Source organism: Lacerta agilis, chromosome 2, assembly GCF_009819535.1.
Source record: "Lacerta agilis isolate rLacAgi1 chromosome 2, rLacAgi1.pri, whole genome shotgun sequence".
Lineage (NCBI taxonomy): Eukaryota > Metazoa > Chordata > Lepidosauria > Squamata > Lacertidae > Lacerta > Lacerta agilis.
Genome location: NC_046313.1, coordinates 12,334,543 through 12,361,067, shown reverse-complemented (window position 1 = coordinate 12,361,067; position 26,525 = coordinate 12,334,543). Strand labels below are relative to the sequence as shown.

Below are 26,525 nucleotides of genomic sequence, written 5' to 3'. Positions count from 1 at the left end.
CCCGTCCCCCCACTTCTTTGACACCCTTGTGAAATTAGCCCAAGGTATGCATGAAATTAGACCCAGGTTCTGGTTTCCCATCCCTAGTTAACTGGTTTTTCTCTCCGGGAATGATCATAGAATCATAGAGTTGGAAGGGACTCCTAGGGTCAACCCCCTGCAATGCAGGAATCTCAGCTAAGGCATTTGTTATGAGGGGGGATTGCTCCTTTTCCCCTTATGGGGTATCCAAGAGCCAGTATAGAGTCCTTAAATGGGTTCCCTATCAGTAGGAGAAAATAACAGAGACCAACCAGAGTATATTGAGAAGCAAAGCAGTTAGTAGGCCTGATCTCTGTTAGTAAACTGTTGCAACAGGGTCCCTACTCGCCACACGCAGGAGGGAGGAGAACCCTGAACAATAGTGTGCAAGTCCTTATATAGACTTTTGAAATTGCCCACCCTGTAGCCCAAGACATCATACATCACAGAAGGAGGCGGTCTACAGCGGAAATCCTGTCTGCCAGGATATCTGTTAATGGTCACTGATTGCTTTACCTGGGCATCCTGCCATTCTTTGTGATGGTAAATACCTCAATTCCTGAATCCAGGCTCACCCTATTCATACACAAATACACCCTTAAGACAGAATTTGCAACTGAAAAGGCAATGGGAAGGCTTTCCCCATTTTCCTCCCTTACTGCAGAGGAAAATTTGAGGTCGTTGGGAGAGTCATAAGGGCTTCAAGATTGTTCTCCTGTAATATTTCAGACACCTGGTTTATATACTTATGTATGTGTTTGCCTTGTACGTTTATGAACATTTAATTTATATTTGAGACCTTAGAATTCTTATAACACATCGATGACAGATGGCTCTATCCATCCCAGAACTGGTTTTTCCATATGCCGAAGCCACACCTTCTGGTCACCAGTTTCTCTTACTCCAAATTGGCCCCATTGTCTCACATTCTCCCTCTTTCCTCTGGCAGCCACAGTGCATTTCCAACATACAGCTGAACTTCTTATCCGGCTTCTGGCTGTGGAGTCTAACTACACTACCCAGGTAGGATGGATTAGGAAAGAAGGACCAGGTCTCTGGCAGTGAGGAACTGCTCTCTGTGTCCCACCAACTGGTGTGGATTTCTTCTTCTTTTGCGAGTGTATTCTGCAATTATGCTGAAGTGGAGGTAGCTTTATGCTGAACCGTCCACACATCATTCTGCCTTATTAGATGTTTTGTGATGTTTCCACAACATTGCTGCATTGTCGCTATGTGGAGGGGCACTCCTGCACTATATTGCAACAAAAGCAGGGCTACCACCTGTCCCCACCCTGAAACATTAGCAATAATAAAAAGTTACAGGATTTCAGGAAATGAAGCAATCTGACCAACCCAAAACAGTTTCAGGTGCAAATGGTACTGGTCTGATCTGATTACCTTTGTTGGGAGAGAGACGGGGCGTGTGTCCTTGTTAATTCTCCTTGATCTCCAGGTGGCATTTGATACCGATGATAAGGCATCCTTCTGGAGCAGCTGCTGTCTTTGGCGTGACGAATTTGCAAACCCTTGGATTGGGAAAATCCACGCCAAACTTCTGTCTTTTGGAATCTCTCCTTTAGACTCGCTTAACTTAGACCTTGCTTCGGCAAAAAGATTAATCAAACAAAGACTGGACGATTTGGAGCTGCAGCGTAATCATATGCTGGGTGGGGGTGTCTGCTCGACTCGGAATTTTGGAGTTGTTCCATCACATCATGTCCCTCTATACCTATCCTCCCTCTCCACTGCTGGGCACCGATTCGCTTTCACCAAAGCAAGGTTTAACGTTTTTCCTTCTAATGTCCTGAGACATAGATTTTCCAAGGGCTTAGTTTCCGCCTTTTGTGATTGTGATAAAAAGTCGACGGAATCTCTCCATCATATAATCTTTATTTGTCCCCTGCATAGTGAGGCTCGGGCAAAGTTACTAAGACCAATAACTCAGAAACTTACAGGTGCACCAGCTGAGTCACACCTTGCCTTATGCCTGCAAGACAATGATTCCTATACAACCTTGCAGGTGGCAAGGTTTTTAAACTCTGTCATATCTCAAAAAAGACGCTGTGGCCAACTACACGACCACTAATACTTTTTTTTTCCTGCTCCTTGGTTGCAATTTTAAAAACTTGTATTTGTGCTGTGGTTTGATTCCCTATGACTCCAAGGTCTATATGGTATGCTGTAACTTTATGTTATATATTCCATATTTTATGTTTTTATGGGCTTATAGCCGCAATAAATTTGAATTTGAATTTGAAGCAGGGTTCGGCAGCACTGTGCGATGGTTCTTATCCAATTTGCATGTTTTTTTCCCCCAGAGGGTGGTGGTACTTTTATGTATATGAACGTTTTATGCTTTTATTTCAGATTTAAATGGATCCCCCCCCCCTTTTTCCCTTTTTGGTACAGTTGTACCTCAGAAGTCAAACGCCTTGCCAGTCAAACGTTTTGGTTCCCGAACGCCACAAACCCGGAAGTGAGTGTTCCGGTTTGCAAACGTTCTTTGGAACCCGAATGTCCTCCGCAGGTTCCGATTGGCTGCAGGAGATTCTTGCAGCCAATCGGAAGCCGCACTTTGGTTTCTGAACGTTTTAGAAGTCGAACAGACTTCCGGAATGGATTCTGTTCGACTTCCGAGGTACGACTGCATTATATTGCGAGTTGTTTTGAGTTTACTTTTTGTAAAAGAAAGAAAGAAAGAAAGAAAGAAAGAAAGAAAGAAAGAAAGAAAGAAAGAAAGAAAATGCCTAATAAGGACAAGAAGCAACAAAAACAACAATGTACAAACACTCGGATGCCGTGATGAGCACCAATTGTGAACGCATAATGAAAAAGATACCTGGAGGGATCCTGACCTTGGTTGTTTTCCATGTGTGCCTACCCAGGAGTGCAAGATAACATTCTAGAATGCAAGGTCCCCCTGGTATTGTGTTAAAGCGCCATGCCAAACTGATGGTGCTATAGAATAAAAAAGAAAACATCCCTAACCTTGTGGTGTCTGTTCCCCAGATCTACCCAGATGAAGGCCACACATTCGAGTCTAGCCAGCGCCACCTCAGCCAGAGCCTCTTCTCCTTCTTTCAGGACTGCTTTGAGGATACGAAGCATGCACATCTGTTATCTGAGGAAGACGAGGACCCGTAGTGTTTTTTTTTTCCAGCTGAGGATTTCCAGCTGCTGCTGATTTCACTTGACTTTTTCTTTGCTGCGCTGGCAACTCACGACAGCACTTTTGCACATCCCACAGGACCTGTACTTTGTGTGTGTGTGTGTGTGTGTGTGTGTGTGTGTGTGTGTGTGTTCTGCATTAAGCACATCGTTTGGCGCTGCTGATCACCCCCTGCTTTCACTTTAAAAAACCCCAACATGTTTCCACCCCTTGGGACTGTGAAGACGGCTTTTTAAAATGCATGCGTGTGCATGCGAATCCCAGAGCCAGGGGAGGGACTTCCAGTGGTCAAGGGATGGTGGCTATTTATTCCATATGCCTTACGTATTCCTTTGCCCGTGCAAAAGAGTAGCGGACAAGCATAACGAGCTATGAAATGTGAGCAAACCTATTCAAAGTCACTCCTGTCGTCAAAACAAAATAAAATAAAAAAATTCCTTCCAGTAGCACCTTAGAGACCAACTAAGTTTGTTCTTGGTATGAGCTTTCCTGTCATGTGAGCTTTTTATTGCAACAGAGAAAAGTTTGGGCTCCTTTGCTGCAGAATTGCTATTCCCTCCTCCCCTCCCGCCCAGTCTTTTGTCAGCAAAGAGTATATACAGCCCTGCAAGGACCAGTAGTTTAAAGATCCTTCACAGTTCTTTCCCCCAAAGTTTCCACGAATGTGGAGAAGCAGTAGAATCACAGAATCAAAGAACTGTACAGCTGGAAGTCAAAACAAAATAAAAAATTAAAAATTAAAAAATCCTCCCAGTAGCACCTTAGAGACCAACTAAGTTTGTTCTTGGTATGAGCTTTAAGAAGTGTGCATGCACACGGAAACTCATACCAAGAGCAAACTTAGTTGGTCTCTAAGGTGCTACTGGAAGGATTTCTTTATTTTTTATTTTGTTTTGACTATGGCAGACCAACACAGCTACCTACCTGTAACTGTACAGCTGGAAGGCACCCTGAGAATCACCTAGTCCAACCATACCTGTCAAGTTTCGGATTTGAAAATAAGGGATCAGCAGTCTCACCTATCCCGGGGACAGTCACATGTCAGTGGTGGGCGGAGCCAGAAGCAAAAGTGGGCGGAGCAGCAATGTAAACTCCAAGCGGGCTCGGGCTCGGAGCGGAGCAAAGAGGAGGGCAGCCAGCAAAGAGGAGGGCAGCCATGTGCTCCGCGCGATGGAGCCCCATCGTCTTCTTGTCTGATCCCATCAAAACAGGATAGGAAGCAGCAGCTGCTCATAGGCAGCCAGGCTCCGCCCACCAGCTAACCCAATTGGCCGGCTGAGGGGCTCGGCGGCAACGGATAGGGGCTGATGCAGGGGGAGGAATACACCCCCCTGTAAGGACGGGAAACGGCTCCCACTTGCTTTGAGGGCTGAGGCTTTTCTCTCCAAGTAGGCGAGGTCTTCCCACCCAGTCCCTGGCCAGCAGGGGAGGAGCTGCTTCCATTAAAAACGGGAAATTTAAGGGAAATAAAAAATAAGGGAGAGCAGTGGGAAACTGCTTAAAATAAGGGAGAATCCCTGGAAAAACAGGATACTTGACAGCACTGAGTCCAACCCCTGCAATGCAGGAATATGCAGCCACCCCATTATCATCGCCCTGCTCTAACCATCCGAGCTGTGTTGTGTAGTTGTTGCCAAAAGACTGAACTGTAAGCCGGGAGTGTCCTCAGTTGAAACCCTGCTTCCCCTATGAACTCAGTAGATAACCCTTTGGCAAAGTAGCTTTTGCAAAGTTTTTCTGCCACTTTGGCTGTGTGCACAACCATACTTTCAAATTAAAGTCAATTAAAGCACACAATTCCCAAAATAAATAAAAATTTAAAAATCCTGGGAACTGTAGTTTCCCCCTCACACAGAACTACAATTCCCACCGCCCTCAAGAAATTGCAGTCCCTGGGATTTTTTTTCTCAGGACATTTTAAATGTATGGTGCTCACACTATCTGTTATCTCAAAACTTTCCCCCTACGGCAGGCAGGCTGCTGTTCAAGGGAAAGGCGCAAAGGCTGGGGGATGCAGAGGGGTGGCAACCTGACATTTTGCATTCAGCCTTTTATTTTTCCTGCACCCTTGAGCTGTAGCCATCAATTCCCAGACAACCTCTTGACTTTCCAAACTCCTCCTTGGTCCCCGTGCTGCCTTCCTCCTATTTGCCACTCCCAGGTCCATCGAGCAGCAGTTGGATAGAGCCCCAGCGACCCTTGACCCTTGCAGCTATTCAGGCAGCCAGACCTTCGAGCACCAGGAGCAACAACACCTGGCCTTCCCAATCACCTGAGAAGCTGACAAAACAAGGTAACTTGTAGAGTTTAAATCTTCCGCAGGCTGCACTCGCCCACCCTCCAAACGCACACGTGCAACCATCCCAAAATTTGCTCAGGAGACTCGACTTTTCTTTGGGGGAAACCCAAAGGAGATTTCTTAAAGTCACCCCTGCAAGCTGGCATTTTGGAAAGAAATGCTATTTCTTTTAGGAGGAATTCAAAACCGCAGTTCCATTCAATCCATACAGGTGTGGCTTATCGTTATAGATGTCAGAAGAGGAATCATTCTGTCGAATGAATGCCCCATTAGGTTTTCCCGGGGCCACCCAGCCAGATGGGCGGGGTATAAATAATAAATTGTTATTATTCTCAAAACCCTTTTGTGGGACATCTGCCCCAAATAGATAACCTCACCCATTGCATTTTCATGGCACTCCTTATATTTGGTGAGCCTCACAGTGGATCCTGTCTCTGCAAACAAAGGTGGGGGTTGTGACTTTCAATTGTTAGGTAGAAAATAGATTTCCAGAGAGTACAATTTCTCATATCATAATTGGCAGAGGTGAAAAAGCAGCACCTTCCGTCTTTCCCTACCCTACAAAGGCTTGGGAGCCCCTGTGCTCCATTTTACCCTCTCGATTTCCTTTTATTGCATTCAGATCCAAGGGAAACCCATTGGAAAAGAAGCTCTTGCTCTTCTTTGACGTTTCTTCCTGAAAGCTGCACTGGATTGGGGGGAAATGTGTGTTTTAAGTTCCTTAAAATAAAATAAAAAGCAACCCTCAAGCTTTTGATTCCCCACGTATGAGGGAAAGAGAGATTCTAGGAAAAATAATCAATTGCGTCAACTTTCCAGCTTGGGAGGCAAAAAGAACTTGTATGGTGAGGTGGGCAGGAGGCTTTATATACTGTTTGCGAATTAGTGCAGTTTCAGCCTTAGGTTTGCACATAGTACTTTTCTCTGGTCTCTCCTGGTGTAATCATTTTTGGCTAAGTGTTTGGGGTTTGTTTTTGCAGCGGGGGAGTGGTAGGGGCTGATATCTCCCACCCACCCCACCAAGTGGTTTGCAGTTTTCTGGCTGATCTTTGCTATATTTGTTCGAAGCTACAAAATCATGTACACCCTCACCGATTTGAAAACCAGTGTTTCTTCCCCAGGCCATGGAAGCCGTAGCTAATAAAATTGTCACCTGTGTTCAACTCTTTTCTGTGTTGCTATTGTATTTTAATATTGTGTTGGAAGCCGCCCAGAGTGGCTGGGGATGCCCAGCCAGATGGGCGGGGTATAAATAAATTATTATTATTATTATTATTATTATTATTATTATTATTATTATTACTCTCATCCAACCGCCTCTGCATCTTTGCCACTGTGCATGTGTTGAACCACAAACCCAGTATCTCTGATTTGTCACGTTGGGGGAGACAGAATGCAGGAGTAGACGGACTTTTCTTTTTATGGCTCTCTTTCTCAACTTTCATATCGCTCCAGCCCATGCTATTCAAAGGAGTTATTTCACCCATTCAGCTACCAGTTATCAAGTGCAGAACAGCTGGTTTTTCCTCATGGCTGCCGATTATGGCAACTAAACTCTGTTGGGAAAGCGTTGGGTTTGAGCCCATTCAGGTGTGTGCAAACTTGTATGTCTAAACTAGGCCATAAAGATGGGTGTTAACATGATGCATGTCTTACAATGCAGGTTGCTGTTGCTTGGTTTGCGGTCACACATGCAAATCCCTGCCCGAGGTGCCCACCCCTTCACCAAGAACGTGAGACGAGACCAGAGTATGGGTTCAAATTGGCCACAACTTTATTAAAACTTCGGAAGTGGGGAACTTGGCATAGGCCTTGGCAGGCAACCCTCTCAGCCCGTGAGCTGAGGATATGCAGGATGTAGAGGCGCAGTGGGAGGGGACTGCAAAGCACACACTTACACAGCATGCCCACCCACTAGCCTCGGTCCGGGAGTTTGACCTATGTGCTGCCTCCCTAGGGTCAGGGACTCCCGAATTTTGCCCTCTAACGGGCCCTGCACGCGCCGCCGCTTGGGAAGGGAGCATGGCCGCTCCCCTTCCCCTGATGATAGACTAAAGGCAGCCTTGCCAAGGCCTAACTCCGCCAAAGTTGTGACGAAATGCTGCGGGGGAGGCAAAACCTGCCAATGCAGGGAAAATTCCTTCCCGGTTCCGAATACGGCAACCATCTAAGACCACAGCAGGGCCCGCTGACCTGTAACGCAAGATGTTAACCTGCAACGAAGGAATTATTGACTTGATGACCGCAGCCTTCAGCCGGAACTATAAAGAGAAAGTTGAGTTAATTAGAGGGAGGGAGGGCGGGTGAACCTATGGGAGAGAAAACCAAAAGGGGGGATGGCTGGGCGGCTTCGCTGCTTTTACCTGGCCCTTGATCCCACCCCCGGCCACTGTCCTTTGTCCTCCCTGGCCGGGAGCCGGCCCAAGGACCCACCTGAGTTGGGGGGGGGAACCCGCCCAGGCAATCCTGTCCGGTGCCGCAAACCCCGCCCACCTGCGGAAGGGAGGGCGGAAATTATGGTGACCCTAGAGCCAATTACCAACTCTCTGCATGACCTACCTCACAGGGCTGTTGTGCAGATCAAATTGGGGGGGGGCGCCGCCATGTATGCCGCCTTGAGCTCCTTAGAGGAAATATATATACGAATATGAGGGGGGGAATAAAATAAATGTATATACAGTATAGCATGGCGATTTGATGTGGCATGTAAAGTGGGCATTCTGCAAAAAGGGTGAGCAGGGGAAGGTTTCAACACTCCCATTTGCTTTGTTGCGTGCCCCCCCCCACTTTATACAAATTCAATGGGTTGTGCTGCATTCACATGTCGTTTGCCCCTTACTCAGTTATTTTCCTACAAATCCTACAAAATCATGCAGTGAGGGGGAAAGGTGCTCTTCTCCTATAATATAAAGCATTAATTTTTGCAGCGGTGAAGTCAGTTTGTCAACAATTCTGTACCAAAAGCTTCAGCAATGTTTTTCCAAGTGACTCACAATCATGCATGGATCAGCTGGTATTCGCCAACCAGCCATCTGCTCAATAATATTTTTTAAAAAGCTTCCCAAATGCTGTTATGGCTTGGTGGGTCCAAGTGATACGTATGAGGCCTGCATGAGCCACATGCTCATTGTCGTGTAACTATCCTGTAAACAAATCGGAACAAATGCTCAATAAAGACCAGATATAAATTATGTAATTGCTGTGCAAGTCAGGATGAACGGTCAATGCCTAGAGAGGCCTTGTATCTGGTCTTCACTGAGTTTCCGTTCTGATTTGTTTGCTAGGTGGTTGTATGAAAATGAGCAGTTACCCTGATTTGCTTGTGGGTCATTTAGGCCTCTTCCATTTGTTTGTTCCACACATAGGAGGCAATTCCTAGGGGCCGAGGTCCCTTCAGCACCCAGGGCCAGGGTCCCCCCAACGTTGATGGGCATTGCCATTCAAATGGTGTTTGTGTGTGTGCCGCGTCATGTGTTTGATTATGTTGGGTGGGGCTTACCTGCCCTCCCTCATATGTGTGTGTGTGTATGTATATATATATATATATATATATATATATATATATATATATATATATGAATTTATTAAGTTTTAACAATAAAAATACACAAAGAACAAATACAAACACTACATAAACTACACAAAATAGACACAAACAAAACAATTATTTACTTCACCTCATCTTCTTTATAATCCTAATCTTGGGACTTCCTCACATCCTCTCCTCTGCGTTCATTTCTAATCTTCTTTAGTAACTTTGTAACATTGTAAAATCTACTTTCTTACTTCTAATATTAATTTAACAATCATAATCAAAATATCTTAAATTTTAAATCTTATTCTTATCTAATAAAACATCAAATTCCACATTTTAACTTCTTTTATCCTCTCTTCACTTAACTTTGTTATACTGTAGCCTATACTTTTTCTGATTCCACTTTCAGATATATATATATATAAAGAACATCATCTCTTAACAAATATCTATATATTTCTTCCATTCTCATAAACCGTTTTCCCTCTGGTGTCGGAGTCCATGGTCAGCCTTCCTAATATCCGCAATAATTCCTACTTTATCCCACCCCCCTCCTGGCTAACTTCACCCTTCCCATTACCTTCCCCATCTCCCACCGGTCTCCCCTCCAACCTTCCATCAGTCCAATTATTTCCTTCAGTTGTATCTTCCTCTTTCACAGAATGTTGCATTCTTCTTGGTAGATAATTGCAGCAACTTTGTGACAAAGTATCTTTCCTTCACTCCCAGCTTCATACTGCATTCTCCAAAATCGCTTGTCCCGAAACCCCTCGACTGCCCAGAGATCCACTTTTCAATAATAATAATAATAATAATAATAATAATAATAATAATAATAATAATTATACCCTGCCAATCTGGCTGCGTTTCCCCAGCCACTCTGGGCAACTTCCAACAGATCATTCAAGTTGGCACCCCTGGTTCCACACTTTTCAATGCATTTCCCAGTCACTTTCTTAACTGCAAAAAATAAAAATAAAGTTCATTTCTATTTAGAAGTGGATTTGTTGCACCCGGGCAACAGAGCTCTTTAATCCACATTAACTGCGCAAACCTAAAGTTCTGGTCTGCACTTGAATTTGTCTCTCAAAACAGTGCATGAGGCTGGAGGGGAGGGAGGGAAATGGGGAGGGTGACTAAAGGAGAATTCTGTTCTTTTGTAATACAGTCGTACCTTGGAAGTCGAATGGAATCCGTTCTGGAAGTCCGTTCGACTTCCAAAACGTTCAGAAACCAAAGCGCGGCTTCCAATTGGCTGCAGGAAGGTCCAATCAGAAGCCCCGTAAGCCCCGTCAGACATTCAGCTTCCCAAAGAACGTTCGAAAACCGGAACCCTCACTTACAGGTTTCAATCATTCGGGAGCCAATTTGTTCGGGAGCAGCCAAGGCATTTGAGATCCAAGGTATGACTGTAATGTGACACACAGACCCCCACCAAAAACCATGGATAAAAGCAAAACAGAGACAGTCTGGAGGCACCGTGATTTAAATTGTTAAAAGGAACCCTGCTGGATCAAACATCTGTCTAGTCAAGCATCCTTTCCTCATAGTGGCCAGCAAGATACCTATGGGAAGCCTGTAAGCAGGACATGAACACAGCAAGACTCTCTTCACCTGAGATTCCCAGTAACTGGCACATGGAAGAGGTGTATTGCCTCCAATATATAGCCATTATACGGCAGTTGGTAGCTATTTAGAACTAGCATGCGCAGCTTGTGGCCTCCTATATTAAATGCAGCCCTTTAGCTATACTGTACATTACGCCCTATCCTGGGCTTAACAACTCACTCTGTTTTTTGGTCAGTCCCACATGGTCAGCAACTTGTGCTAACTTGTGACTAACGGTCACAACTTGTGCAAGTCTCCTTTGTCATTTTTACTCGGAGAGTTTCATCATTTCGTTACAGGAGTTAGGCAGTTAATGTAGTCTTTCTATCACCCCATTGCTACCAGAATCCTCAAATTCTACTAGTTCTCCTCTACGGTCATATGGCATTTCCTAATGTTGGCCTTCTTATGTGGAAGTACTGATATAAAGGCAGAGGTCAAACTGACAAACCTTGGTCTTGGCAGTTTTGGATACTTTTTGGATCTGGACTGCCTGTTGTGCTGGGTGAATAGTTGTTTTTCTTAGGGAGCAAAGACACAGGACTGTGATTTGGTTTTTGATCTTATGAAAGACAGGAGGAATTGCTGATTTGACAATGCCTCTAAAGAGGAAAGCTTTCGTTTCCAAACTCCATGTCGTTTATTATGGCCTGAGACTTGAATTCTTCTTACCCCCCACTTTTAATTTATCCGTTTAAAAGTTATCATCAATAATCAACAAAACAAACCAATTTGAGGTTTCCTACAATCAAGAGCCCCTTCATGGATCACTGCCTTGTCGTGGCGAAGGGGCTTCAATAACTCCAAGAAGCTATGAGCTATGCCATGCAGGGCCACCCAAGACTGACAGGTCATAGCTGAGAGTTTAGACTAAATGTGATCCACCTGGAGAAGGAACTGGCAATCCGCTCCAGTATTCTGCCAAGAAAACTCCATGGACATAAAAAAAGGAGAAGCTTTGAGAAGAAAGTGAGAGTTTCCAAGGCATGCTCTGGTTCATGGGGTCACGGAGAGTTGAACGTGACTAAGACGACTAAACAACAACAATCAAGAGGCATATAAATTTTATGAAATTACATAATAACTGAGATTGACGATTTCAGTCCCAACACCAAACAGAGAAAGGGCAGAGAGAACTTCAAGTCCATCCTCGTTGTCCATCTCTTAAGTCTCCACATTGCAGGGATAGTCAGACAAAATTCTCAACATGGACTTGTTTTTTCTGGTGTGGCACCACCCTCACCTAACCCAAACGCTGGTAGTTAATACTTTCCATGCTGAAATCTTGTATGGAGGCCGTCTCAGGGGTCATTTTGGAGAAGCCTGGGACAATTGCCACGGCCAGGCCATTTTCTGGTGATGTTCTGAGTACTGGTGGTGGCTTTGTCTCTCTGGAGGGGTAGGGGTTCGTTTTCTGGTGAACGGAACTGGGGAAGAAGCCCTTGCCTCACTGTGAAATGGTGAGATTAGAGGGGCGAGTGGCACAGTTGCTACTGATTTCTCTGAAGTTGCATAGCCTGCAATGCACACACACACACACACACACACACACACCCCAGTTTTCCAGAGAGCGTCAGACATTGGAGCAAGCTGGATGATGATTAGAGTGTGAATGGTGGAAAACTCTTCGCAAAGATTAGAGTGCATATTTGTGCCTCCCACATGGTGGTGAAGGCAGCAAAGAAGCTTTAACTTTTCCAGTAACAACCCAGCAGAGCAAAATTGTTAAGGATCTGCAGTCTTTGGCCCCAGGCCCAGCCAATGGGAAGCTGGAGCGCTTGAACAGCTGCAGCGATAAATGTGCAAGGTTCTTTGAGGAGAATGTCCTTCAACTCTCTGCTAAGTCGGATGCCATATATTTGATCCAAATTCAGAGGAGCTATCCAGTGCACTGCCTGGTCTGGTTTTAGGAGATCAGTTTCCACTTTTGAGACCCGAGGATGGAGGCAAGATGCTTGCAATGGTACAGCCAACCACATGCTGTTTAGACCTTGCCCGTCCTAAATCCTACAATCTAGCCGGAGGGTAGTGACTGTGTTGTCAGAATGCAGTGTCGAAGGATGAGGTAATGCCCGTTGCCTTGAAGGAGATGGTATCAAATACTCAGCCGTGACTAATCCCTAAAACGAGGGAAAGGTATAATAATATAGTAAAAAGATAAGGAAATAACTCAAACTTAACTGAAAAATGGGGTGAGGGTCCCTAAACAACTTGGTGAAATTAGACAAAAATATATATGAAAATCCTCAAAACTGAAACCCTAACAAGCTGCCGGCTCTTCCTCGTTTCACTGGATACTCCGTCAGTTTCCTCAGAGGGAAATCAGAAAGTTACCAAGATTAAATCAAAAGAATAACGAGCAGTAGGGGAAGAGTCCTCCCAAAATATTCTGTGTAATTTAAACTCAGGCTAGCTAACCTAAATAGTTGTGATAACAAAAATCATAGTTTTGAAGACGAAGCCGCATGGGCTCCTGTGGCCAAATGCTACAAGTTATTTAGGGACCCTCACCCCATTTTTCAGTTAAGTTTGAGTAATTTCCTTACCTTCTTACTATATTATTATACCTTTCCCTCGTTTTAGGGATTAGTCACAGCTGAGTATTTGATACTTTTTCCCCTTGGTTATTTGCATCCCGTGATTGTCTTTCTGTTATTTTTGCTATTGAAGGAGATGGTGGCAAATATGGTATGACCCCCCCCTCCAGGACCCTTGGCAAACTACAGTTCCCAGGATTCTTTGGGGGAAGTCATGTGATTTAAATGTATTACATGCATGCAGCCCATATCTCAACATACCTCATAATAGTACTAGTCCTGAGATATTCAGTTCCAGCTGCAAAGCTCTTATTCGGGCAACCCCCCACATCTCCTCAACACCTTATTTACTCTTGGCTTTTCTGTTAACAAGACTGGGCGTTTTGTTTCAGATGTTGTGTAAAATAATTTCCCTCAGCACGGGCACAATGAGATTTCCAGTTAGCTACTTGTCAGCTGGTGAGCCTTTAATCGCATTGTACGAATAATCTGAGAGTGGGGGCATATATTGCCAGACAAATCTGCAACAGCTCTGGGAAGTGGACTCACTTGTCTCCTGGTTCCCCAGACCTTCTCTTTTCTCTTGGTACTATGTGTTCACATACTGCTGTATCCAGAAATTGACCTTTAATACATCCTGCTTGGCAAGGAAAGGAGCTCACCATTTCTGAGTTTCTGCCCGGCTGGGTCAACTATTAACTTCCCCAAATAAAACAACCTGGCTTGCAAAAAATGTCTATCAAGAACAAGTTGTACTCCTGCCCCTCTCTAACAGCTGTTATCTTTCTCTTAAAGAGTAGGGAATCCACCTGATTCCACACAAAACACCAGAGAAGCATCAGAACAGAGATTAATCTAGTCCAGCATTCTGTTTGCAAATTGGGAAATCAGCTGTTCCAAAGGCAGGGGCAGCCTGTCCTGTTTTGCCACCTAGGGTGAAACAGAAATGGTTGCTTCCTGACCCCTGCCATGCCGTGCCCTGGCTCTCGCCGAATTTGGCGGCAGCCGAAGCACTCCTCAAAATGTTTCCTCTTGCTCAGCTTCTCCACCCGGAGCTGAGGGAGACAAGTGGCAACCCTTCGGGCCAGAACAACTCCCTCTGGGTGATGGAAGCAGCTGGGTGGATGGGCAGAGTGCCGTCTCTCCCTCTTCTGCCGCCTGAGGCGGGCGCTTGACCTCGCATCATGGGTGGGCTGGCTCTGCATCTAGGAAGCACAAGCAAGGAATGGATGCAGATTTGTGGAAAAGAAGGCTGCAGTCATTATGGCTACATGTTGCTGTCAGTGTGAGAGGCAGTGTGGCCCTGCTAGGGGTTGTGTGTAGGAGAGGGCCATTGTGCTCATGTGCTCCTTATGTGCTCAGGTGCTTCCTATGGGCACATGGGTGTACCCAGGGGGGGCAGCTGCCCCCCCTAGAAGCAAAACAAACAAACAAACAAACAAAAAAGGTTATCGGCAGCCTAAAAGGAAAAAAAAAGCTCTCCTAAAAAAGCTCAACTACTGGTCTTTCTCACCCTCCCAAAATCTCAGTGACAACTGAGCTCTTGGCCAACACTCTGTGTCTGTGTGTGTGTGTGTGTGTGTGTGTGTGTGTGTGTTGCGCCGGCTGATCGTTGCAACGGAGCTTTGGAAACTGGGTTCCCTTGCATGGTGAGTAGTTCCTTTGCGAGGGCTGAGGATCCTGGGAAACTGAGTTTTTCAGCCATTTGGGGCTTTCTGTTTGGGGGGGGGGTGTTTTGTTATTGTTTTTATATTCTGTTGGAAGCCTCCCAGAGCAGCTGGGACAACCCAGACAGATGGCACAACCATCATTGTCATTATTTATAATATCACCCCTTCCCTTCAATGAAAAAGGGGCTTTTTTCTATTCAGAAGAAAGTGCAGGCTTGCTCAGTTGCTCTGAGGGGCAGGACTGGAAAGAATGGCTGGGAATTGCGGCAGACAAAGATTTTGGCTAAGCCTCAGGAGAAACACCCTCACGCTGAAAGCTATTTAACAGTGAGACAGATTGCCTCAGGAGGTGGTAGACTCTCCTTTGCTTGGTGGTATTTAAGCAGAGGGCGGGTGGCCTGTGGTCAGGGGTTAGCAAACTTTTTCAGCCATGGGCCGGTCCACTGTCCCTCAGACTTTGTGGGGGGCCAGACTATATTGTTACGGAAATTACCGGGTCGAGAAGGCTCAGCTCCCGGTCCTACGGAGGAAGCCCGTGGTTCGCTGCGGAGGCAATGGAGACCAGCCGGAGATTGGAGCAAAAGCAAAGGAGTTTATTGCGCAACAAGGTTCAGGAGGATCCGAACCCCGAACAAAGGGTGTCCTGGACTTTTAAAAGTTCCCGCGATAGCCCAGAATACATAGCGAAATACATCACAGAAACGTCAGAGATGGGAGGGGAGAGAGGAGGTTACAGTAAAATTTACATAGGGGAAAAACAAGTTTTGCATATCAGGAAGGATGGCAGGAACCGGTGAATGGATCCAGGGTGGGTGCAATACACATTGAAGGTTTCTTCTGCGTCGGGACAATAGAAAGCTCCTAGGAGGATGTCTGCTGCCATGGTAGCTGATGGATGGGTGCTTGACTGGATTATCGGGAGGGGGCATCTCCTCCTGCGGACGTGACTCTCTGCTTAGGGGATTATGAAAGCCACTGAGTGGAGAGTCCAAAAATTATGCAGTCTCGAAATAATATACTTCTGATGATCGGAGGATGGCGGGGACCGAGGGGTTGGAAAGGTTATTTTACAAGGAGCAAATAGACACCCGAACCAGGCAAATCGGACACTGCGTTCAGGAGTTGTGGATTTTTACAATAATAAATATTTCGAGCTGTCAAAAGTGGGCCACCCAGCGTCTAAATTGTCCATTTGATACATTGTTGCAAGTTATAATTAATAGTTTCCTCAACTGGTTACATTTTGGTTTCGATTCCATTGTTCTCCCAGCAGGGAGCCTGTCAAAACCCACTTAGTGTTCAGTCAAGCGTGAAGGTGATGATTGAATCATAGTAGCTGACCTGAACGTTCCATTTTGCAGGCTGAGCTGGATGCATGCTCCTGATTGGTGGGTTTCCCGTTCATTGAGAAAATGGAGACCAGCGGAGCGCTGTTTGACAGAAGCGCTTTTCCAGGGGCTTTTCGGAACGCAGATTGGGATTTTGGGGAACCCTTCATCGCGAGGGTTTTATGTGGTGCTTGTGTGACTTGGAAAGTGGAGGGGAATGGCCGGAAAAAGGGGGGAGAAAGAATGCCCGCTCATCGTCGGGCTTTTAGCGATTTTTACGAGTCCCGCACTCGCTACCGGGAAGGCATAGCGGTGGGGGAAGGTGATGGCTGGTAAATTTCCCTATCAGTCCCGCACTTGGAGATAAGATTTGTAATCTGGTTCGCAGAACCACAAATCCTTTTCTCCACACCTACACCTCCGTAACTTGGTACTCACCTTCCCCCAGGTGTCTTAATTGGACGTATTCAGGGAAGGTGGGCTGGCCATGATAGTAAGCCCGGAGGGGAAACATGGAGGAGGAAGGTGGGTTTAAAGGACAGCGGGTCAAAGAACAGCATGGGGTCCAGCAACGAGAGATACAACAAAGCACTAACATGCACAACACTATCACTATGATGACCAGAAAAATACCCTTTAAAAGTTGTTTTGCCCACCCCAGGTTGGGCAACCAGCTCCAAAGATCAAAGTCTGACATTCCTTCATGTTGAATGTCGTGCAAAGTGGAGGTCAGGCGGTGGATGTTGTTCAAATGTCCTGTAATGTTCAGGGTTTGATCTGTCACATATGTGCAACACTCGGAGCCAATCAGAGCACAAGTCCCGCCCTCCGCTGATAATAAAAAGTCCGTAGCAATTCGGTTTTGAATTCCAAGTTGTCTCACCTGTGAGAGTTCGGTGGTCAGTGAATCCGTGATTTGCTCGGCCTCCCGCATGAATTTGAGGAGGACATCGGTGAGCCTCAGGATATCAACGTGGTTTGAACCGGCGCCGTATGCTGGGAATAGGGCTCTTCCCCAGGTCTCCCCATTTGCAGCCACATCAGACAGGTCGGAGAGGGCCTGCTCCTCCCGCTTATTTCGCAGTCTCCCAGTAGGTAGGTCTTGGGTGACGCGTACCCCTGGGACTATGTACCCTAGGTAGCAGGAGCCAGACATGTGGGGGCTTACCCATCGGTAGGCACGGTGGGCACAGATCCACCACAGTCCGGCTAGGTCAGTCCCGAGTCTGCCAGAGGCAAAGCTGTGGAGGAAGGCGATGTTGGGGCGCGAGGTCTGGTCCACTGGATTGGCACCTACTGCCAGCGCCCAGGCTGATGGAAGGTCAGTAGCCAAATGTGATTTTGATTGGGTACTAACAGTCACTTGTCCATTCTCGTGGATTTCCAGAGAGGTGTCGCAGGAACTAGTCCCCACTGAGGCACCACCTCCAGAGAAAACACGGCAGAGGGGTCCGTGGGTAGGACCAGTGAGATACAGATACTGGTGGGTGAGGTTTAAGGCAGTGAGGTTCCACGAAGCCACGTTTCCTAGGCGGAGCTGTTCCAGGGTGACTGCAAAAGGAACCAGGGGAAGTCCTTGCCGGAGGTGGCTTGGGGCATGGGCACAAATCCAGCAGTTCGGGTATTCTGTCTCCTTGGCCACCTTGCCAAGGAGTTGGATGAAGGAGTTTTGATCCCATGATGAGAGGAAGTCTGGCTCAGGGATAGAAGGGTCGGCAGCCAGGCGACGTGGAGCAGTTCCAACAGGGTGAAGGGGGTCAGTGGTGTTCAGCAGGGAGGCTGTCTTGGCAATTCCTCCACATCGCAGGGGTCCGGTGTGATCCCAAACTGGTGGGTCTGAGGGCAGGATGGGGTGATACCAGCCCTCCAGGTAGTCAGAGCCCCTCCAGTCCTCAGTGGGACCCAGGTCCCATAAGCAACAGAAACGTCTCAGGCAGATACCTTGGATCAGGGGTCTGGAAGGCGGTGGTACCAGGCGGGTACATTGAAACCCAAAAATGAGGTTTTTCGTGGGGGAAGAAGAAGTGTCAGTAAAAGTGTGGGAGCCCCCACCTTGCTGCACTTCAGTCCAATTAGGGCTCTTGGATACCTCTCCATGGCTAAAGAGGAGGTATGAGCCATTGACACAGGTAAGGCGATACCTCCCTTGATCTAGGATGACGGAGGCTGAGCCCAGCCTCCTATAGTCCTTGGAGCGTACAAACAGTTCCCACTGCTGTGTCCCATTCATCTTGGGGACCAGTGAGTGGCGTAACAGAGTCCTGCTTTCGGGAAGGCAAAAGTCAAAATCCCCAATCCGGTCCGGATTTTGCTTTCCACCCTGTTCCAAAAGGTGGAAGTCCAGGTATTGGTAGTCAGTCATTATTCCAGGGCAGTGTTCAGAGGTCCAAGCGAGGGGCCTGCCCAGGAAAGGGAAAAGGAAGAGTATCGTGATGGGGTTCATTTTTTTAGGAAAAAGCTGTCGAAGTAAGCTGTCCAAGGCAAGCTGTCAAATGACAGCCAGCTCGAAAACACACGGGGAGCTGTCAAATAGCTGTCAGAGGCTTTCAGTAGCGGCAATTCTGAAAAGGCAGAAAACTGTCAAACAGCTGTCAAAAGCTGTCAATGGGGTAAGTCCGAAAACACGGAGAGCTGTCAAACAGCTGTCAAAAGCTGTCAATGGCGGCAAGTCCGAAAACACGGAGAACTGTCAAACAGCTGTCAAAAGCTGTCAATAGCGGCAAGTCCGAAAACACGGAGAACTGTCAAACAGCTGTCAAAAGCTGTCAATAGCGGCAAGTCCGAAAACACGGAGAGCTGTCAAACAGCTGTCAAAAGCTGTCAATGGCGGCAAGTCCGAAAACACGGAGAGCTGTCAAACAGCTGTCAAAAGCTGTCAATAGCGGCAAGTCCGAAAACACAGGCGGGAACGATGTCTGGAGACTTGGGAACGGTGGCACAGGGACTGGGGCGCGATGGACAGGAACTGGGGTGCGATGCTGGGGTGCGGTGAACAGGAATTGGGGTACGACGAACAGGAACTGGGGAGCGATGCTGGGGTGCGGTGAACAGGAACTGGGGTACGACGAACAGGAACTGGGGAGCGATGCTGGGGTGCGGTGAACAGGAACTGGGGTACGACGAACAGGAACTGGGGAGCGATGCTGGGGTGCGGTGAACAGGAACTGGGGAGCGATGCTGGGGTGCGTTGATCTATCAATTGCGTTTCAAGCGCAGTCGGATGCCGTCTGGTACGAGCTCTGATGTCCACTCGGTGGCGTCGGGGTCCGGTCCGGTCTGTAGAGCCCGATCCAGTGGCTCCGAAGCAGGTCCGGTCTGTAGAGCCCGATCCTGTGGCTCCGAATCAGGTCCGGTCTGTAGAGCCCGATCCTGTGGCTCCGAATCAGGTCCGGTCTGTAGAGCCCGATCCTGTGGCTCCGAATCAGGTCCGGTCTGTAGTTCTTCGGGATCTTGGTCGTCGATGTAGGAGTCTGGAGCAGAAGGGGGTTTATCAAATGTATAGTCCTCCCCCCCACTCTCAAAATTGTCCGGAGGGGGTTGGGTTAGCTTGCATCGAGTATGATGTAGCCAGGAGTTCTTCTCCCCAATTTTAACAGCAGTGGGTGAGACGAGGAGCACTTGAAAGGGGCCCTCCCAGGTGGGTTGCAGGGGCACTTTTGGGTATACCTTGGTGAGGATCCAATCCCCAGGTTGGAAGGAGTGTACTGCCATATCAGCTGGTAAGTTCTGGCCCTCTACAGCCGCGTACTGGTGGAGGCGGCGTAATTGTTGTTGGAATTGAATCACATAAGTGGTAAGTTCCGCTTCCCCCAGGTCAAGTTCGGAGAGGGGAAACTGTGTATTGTACACAGGGGGGGGTCTACCAAACAATAGTTCGAAAGGAGAGAGCTTTAAGGGTCCTGTAGGGGCACTCCTTATGTTGTGGAGCACTAAGGGCAGCGCATTTACCCATTTGAGTCCAGTACTGTTGCATACCTTTCCAAGCTGTACCTTTACCTCCTGGTTCATGCGCTCCACCTGTCCTGATGACGCTGGATGGTAAGGAGTATGTAGCTCCCACTTGATTCCCAAAGCCTTGGCAATCTGTTGGACTACTTCTGCAGTGAAGTGGGTCCCCCTGTCGCTGTCCAGCCTGCGTGGGACCCCAAACCTCGGGATGATCTCCTGCAAAAGGGCCCTTGCCACGACTGTAGCGGTGGCTCTTCTAGCCGGATACCCTTCTACCCAAGAGGAAAATTGATCTACTACGATGAGGGCATACTTGTACCCCTGGCATGGGGGTAGTTCGATAAAATCGAGCTGCAGACTCTCAAAAGGGACAAAAGCCCATGGTCTAGCCCCTGGTGGACGTTTTGGTTCCCTCTTGGGGTTGAAGGACTGACATGTGAGGCAATTTTTGGTTGCTGCAGTAGCAGCCATGGCAGTTCCCGGGGCATACCAGCACCTTTGGACGTAGTCTATGAGCCTGGTCTTTCCCCAATGGGTTTGTTGATGTAGGATCCTGACAAATTTAGGGGTCCAAGCCTTAGGAATAACGATTCTTCCATCAGGCAGGGACCATACCCCATTGGTTAGCTTTGCCCCGATGGATGCCCACATGTCCTGTTCCTGTTTCCCTGCACCATCGTACATTAGGCTGAAATCAATTTCGGCAGGCAGTTGAATACATTGGAACTGGGTGCTTCCGCTTATGGGCTGAAGGGCAGCTGTCTGGGCGGCCTGATCAGCCCGTCTGTTTCCTTTTGAGACGGGATCCCTTCCTTTAGTGTGTGCCTTGCAATGGACCACGGCTATAGCTTTTGGTAAGTGGATAGCATTTAGGAGTCTCTCCACTAAGGCAGCATGGGAGATTTGGGAGCCTGAGGCGGTGAGAAAGCCTCGCTGAAGCCAAATTTGTCCGGTAGTATGGACTAGACCAAAGCAGTACTTGCTGTCGGTGTAGATTGTCACTCGCTGTCCCTCTGCTAGCTCGCAAGCCCTGATGAGTGCAATTAACTCGGCAGCTTGAGCACTATACTGGGGGTTTACTGGCTCTGCCTCCACCACTTCGAAATCAGACACCACAGAGTACCCTGTCTTCCGTTCCCCTTCTACGATCTTTGAGCTCCCATCGGTATATAGGATGAGGTCTGGGTTTTGCAGGGGTAGATGGTCCAAGTCCTCACGGGGTTTCTCTGCCTGCCGGACTATTTGGGTACAATCGTGATGTGGGGTGCCGTCCTCGGGTAGTGGGAGAAGGGTAGCTGGGTTTAAAGAGTTAACCCTTTTTATGGTTACATTCGACGGGGCTAAAAGGAGAGCTTCGTACCGGTTTTGGCGGGGATTTGAGAAATGATGTGTTCCTTTGAGGGTCAGTAGGGTGGCTACTGCATGTGGGACGTGTACAATGATTTCATGTCCTAGTACAGTATCTTGCGCCTTCTGGAGGAGAATGGCAGCAGCAGCAATTGCCCTTAGACAGCTAATGGATCCCTTTGCAGTGGTGTCCAATTGGAGACTGTAATACGCTATAGGTCTCTGTCGGTCCCGGAACGATTGGGTTAGGACCCCAGAAGCTACTCCCTCTTGCTCATGGACGAATAGATTAAAGGGCAACCGATAGTCTGGTAGCCCTAGAGCAGGGGCGGAGCGGAGCTCTCTTTTCAGCCGTTCAAATTGGGCAAAGGCTTCCTCTGACCATTGCAGTTTATCTGGGTGGTCTTGGCGTGTCATTGCAGAGAGGGGCTTGGTAATTTGGCTGTATCCTACGATGAAATCTCTGCAGAACCCACACATCCCTAGAAACCCCCTCAACTGTCTCTTAGTCTGGGGTAAGGGTATCTTGGCGACAGCTTCCACGCGATCGGTAGCCAGGCTTCTGGTTCCAATCCCAAGGATGTGCCCAAGGTACTTGACTTCCTGTTTGCAGAATTGAAGTTTCTTGGGGGACACCTTATGCCCTTTAAAGGCTAGCTGTATAAGGAGGTATTTAGTGTCTCTCCTACACGCCTCCTCACTATTAGAACAAATGAGTATATCATCTACATATAACAAGTAGGAGGAGCCTGCAGGGAGATTGACATCCTGGAGGTCACGGTGCAAGGTTGCTGAAAAGATGGCCGGTGATTCCACATATCCTTGGGGTAATCTGGTCCAGGTTAATTGGCCAGGTCCCCAAGTAAATGCGAAAAGGAATTGGCTCTCCGGGGCAACAGGTATGCTGAAGAATGCAGAACACAAGTCAGCTACACTGTACCATGTGGTATCTGGTGGAACTGCATTTAGGAGGGAGTTTGGATTTCCCACCACCGGATGCCGGGGTATTACAAATTGGTTTATTAACCGAAGGTCCTGTACAAAGCGGTAGCGCACAGGGGCTCCTTCACCTCCCGATTTTTTAATGGGGAGTATCGGAGAATTGCAAGGGGAGGCACAGGGAACCAATATTCCTTGTTCCAAAAAGTCCTGTATCATAGGTGTCAGTCCTTCAATGGCTTCTGGGGGTATGGGGTATTGTTTTGCGCACGGGTATGGTTGGTCAGCCTTGAAGGAGATTCGCACTGGGGTTGCTGATTTTAAAAGCCCCACAGAGGTAGACTCGGTCCCCCACAACCAGGGTGGCATTTCCTGCTCCAATTCCAAAGGAAGGTCGGGGAATTGGCGCTCCTCTCTAGCCTCTTGCAAGATCCCCTGGAAAGATGCCACTGACTCATCTGGCATATGTAAGTAGATGCCATCAGGGGAACAGGTAATGGTGGCATTTAGTTTGCACAGGAGGTCTCGCCCCAACAGGTTAACTGGGCTAGAGGTAAGGAGGAAAGTATGTTCGGCCAGTAAGGGTCCCAAAGTAACCTTTGCTGGTTGTGACAGAGGGCAGGTGCGGGGTATCCCATCCAAACCCATTACTTTCCTAGTCTCTTCTCCGGGTCTGAGGTGGCTACTGGTTAAAGTTGAATAAGTAGCCCCGGTGTCCAAGAGACAGGTGTAGGGGTGTCCGTCTATCTCAATAGTACAGACGGGATCTTCTGGAGATAGAGCTAACACGGGACAGATGGCTTGGGCTTGGGTGAGATCCCCTGTTGATTGTCAATATGGGTTAGCTGGGTTCCTTCTACCTTCGGAAGCAAGGGTTTGAGCAGATTGGGGTGTTGGTTGGACTGGCAGAGGAGCACTGAAGGGAGCTGATGGTTGTGATCCAGTAGTTGGCTGGACCATTGGGCCCTGGGCACTTTGCGGAGGCCAGTTTCCTGGCGGAGGAGGTTGCACCATCTGTTGGTTGATGTACCCTTGGTGCCTAGGTGGGTGCTGAGGAAAGGCTGCGTAGGGCGGATTTCCTTCAGGGGCTGGGCGAGTGGTGGCTTCAACCCAAGGGCTCCCCGGGTACAAATATGGGCAATTTCGTTTTATGTGCCCTGGCTGGGAGCACAGATAGCAAAGGCCAGTAGAGGGGCCCCAAGGTCGTGGCATTGCTGGGTTCGTGGTTGGCCCCCCTCCTCTTCCTCTTCCTCTTACTCGCCCTCTTGTTGGGAATCCTGGGGTTGGGAAGTAAGGGGGTTCCATGCTGAGAGCAAGTACTGCCTCATCCTCAGCCTTGGTGTCTTTCTTTTTCTTTTCGTCCCGATTATTAAAGACGGACTTGGCGATGGACAGTATTTCGCTAAAAGTTTTCCCGTCGTAGCCAACCAGGAGATTTAAGGCTTTTCTTATATCTGGCGTTGCCTGGTCTTTGAAAAAACCTTTTACTATTATATCATGGTGCGGATTTTCGGGGTCTATTCCGCCCCAGGTTTTAATAGCCGCCACCAGCCTAGAATAATAGTCCGACGGGTGTTCATTGGGACCCTGGATCACAGTCTGAACTTTAGTCCAGTTTATGGAGCGCTGCCCTGAAGCTTTAATACCGTCTAAGATAGCCTTTTTAAACAGGTTCAGACACCAGACGCCATTAGGGGTATTGAAGTCCCAAGCAGGGTTGGGTTCAATACGGAGATCCCTAGGAGTCAGGGCCTCCACCCCTTGGGGTCTTCCTTCCTGGTAGTTTTCCTGATTTAGGGCTTCTTCGGCCTTACTGAGGATGTCAGCCTTCTCAGCTTCATTAAATAGGGCATTTAAGAGTACGTGGACATCCGTCCAAGAAGGGTGATGGGAAGAGAAGATGGTAGCAATTTGCCGGTGGCACTTGTCGGGGTCATCTCTCAAAGAGGGCATCACGTTTGCCCAGTTTACTAAATCTGCAGTCCGAAAGGGCTGGTGGGTGTAAATCATCCGCGGGGCCCCATCCGGAGTTGCAGGAGGGATGGGGAAGGCACGTAGGGGCATCTGGTAGGAGGTCGCCTGGTCTTTGATTCCCCCATTCCCTTTAGCCTTTCCCTTTACTGGCTGCCGGGAAGCAGATGGCGAAAAGGCACCCTGGATGCGGATGGCAAGGTCCTTAGCAGTCTGCACCATAGAGCGGGTGGTCATGCCCTCCACGTTCTCAAGAAGATTGGAGTGGGGCGACAGAGTATAAGCAGCGTGGTCACTGACTGGCGTTAAGACCGGGTCAGGTTCCATTTGGTCGTTGGATACTGTGGCTATCTCTTCCTGGCCCATGGGTTGGACTATTAGCTGCCCGCCTTGAGCTCCTGCCTGATTGTTCGGGTCTGCATCATTTTCAGGTCCCGGGAGATTATTTTGCCCAGGGACATCATTCTGTGCAGGGGGAGCTGTGGGTGCTTGTCTGGGTCTATTATAGTATAGCGCCATGGCCTGATCCATTGAATCATCGTCCGATGGATCCTCATAAGGGGGCGGTGCAGGACCTCCCTTGGGTTTCCTAGAGGCTTTCTTAGGAGGTTTTATCATAGGCATCTGGAGAGCCGGGGAATCCTTCAGAGTAGTGAGGATTTGATATACGACCTCAAAAGCTTTTAGGTAGTCCAATTGGCGGGGTCTTTCCTCTAGTAAGTGCTTCTTTAGAGCATTCAAACGATCCTGGTTGAAGGATCCCTCCGGTGGCCAGCGGAGTTCAGATGTCATTTTATCAGTAAAAGATGGCCAGGTGTTTTCGCAGAGTTCTTGCAACTTCTGCCTGGATAATAATTCTGAGCCCGGAATCTCTTTCCAGTGATCTAGTACAAACTCGAGGGGGGAGTCGGGTTCCGGCTGGGCAAAAGAAGGCTTACAAGAAGCCTTCTTCCCAGCGGAAGTACGACCGGGCTTCGAAGCCTTGGCGCCCATTGTTCCTTGGTTTTTTTTTTTTTTTAAGAGGAACCTGGGGTTTTGGAAAGAGGGAGGGGAGAGATATCTCAGTAAAACGGGAATTTCACAAAGGGGAGTGGGACAGAGGGGTTTTCTAACAGCAAATAATACACAACGTTGCAATAATCTAGCCTGGTCCCTTGCGTTCACTAGATCGGCTAGCGGGGCGGCTGACCAGGGGGATCTACACTAAACTACCTCTTTCCTTTCCTCTCTTTTTCTGGAGCTCCCTTCCTCTTCCTTTCTCTTCCGTATTCTTCTTTTCACTATTTCTTCTCACTATTCCTATTTCTCATTTCCCATTTCCACCCGTGCAAAATAACCCCACGCCTGGCAACCTCCTACCTATCATCAACAGCTAAGGAAGGGAGCCCTACTGGACGCCTGCCACTGCAGTGCCAGATCGGGCAGCCCTTTGGATAGAGTTTAAACGGTCCGGAAAAACCTCCCTTGCGTTCGGAAGCGGGCTCACGCACGACCAGCGTGTTTTACATGGCCCGACCGGGGCGGCTGAGGTCTGGGATAGTGCAGAGAAGTCCTTTGCCCCTTGGCAGCTGGCAAAGTAGAAAAAGAGCCCAGTCCCTTGCGTTCGTTAGACCAGCTAACGGGGCGGCTGACTGGGTATTGTAGGAAAAGAGATAGAGCTCAGAACTCCCCTTTTCGAGTCGAGCAGTGGTCCACTGGACAGACCAAGAAACAGTCAAGAAGTGATAGGTAAGAAAGCAGAGTTGCGGTTGCCAGGTTTTCCTCCCCCCTTCCCACATGCACCAGTGCACTGGATTTATACTTACGCGTCTTCCACTGCGATCCGCTGGATCGTTGAAGACGAAGCCGGCTGAGCTTTGCCTTTGCTCCCCGGTTGGCTCCCCTAGGGACCTGCAATTACCGCCCGGAGGATGGCCGGAGGTCCGATGGGGTCTCCACGGGAGAAGAGGGTCCCGATGCCGGCTGAAGACTCGATGGGGTCCCCGGCCACCACGGGAGAACGCAGATCCCGGGTTTCGGCACCAAGACTGTTACGGAAATTACCGGGTCGAGAAGGCTCAGCTCCCGGTCCTACGGAGGAAGCCCGTGGTTCGCTGCGGAGGCAATGGAGACCAGCCGGAGATTGGAGCAAAAGCAAAGGAGTTTATTGCGCA

General features: G+C 48.3%; 2 protein-coding genes across 2 annotated transcripts in view; both read left to right on the top strand.

The window, feature by feature from the left end:
- The window catches only part of LOC117043028 (inactive dipeptidyl peptidase 10-like), a 40,168-nt gene extending 34,702 nt beyond the window's left edge, over nucleotides 1–5,466 (top strand). The window contains exons 24-26 of the mRNA XM_033142652.1: nucleotides 971–1,044; nucleotides 3,031–3,161; nucleotides 5,352–5,466. Of these exons, the coding sequence (XP_032998543.1) occupies nucleotides 971–1,044; nucleotides 3,031–3,161; nucleotides 5,352–5,466 (320 nt within the window). The remainder of the gene's footprint in view (nucleotides 1–970; nucleotides 1,045–3,030; nucleotides 3,162–5,351) is intronic.
- Nucleotides 5,228–26,525, top strand: part of SLC39A5 (solute carrier family 39 member 5) — a 41,530-nt gene continuing 20,232 nt past the window's right edge. Inside the window, exon 1 of the mRNA XM_033138626.1 lies at nucleotides 5,228–5,483. The gene's annotated coding sequence lies outside the window, so the exon portion shown is untranslated. The remainder of the gene's footprint in view (nucleotides 5,484–26,525) is intronic.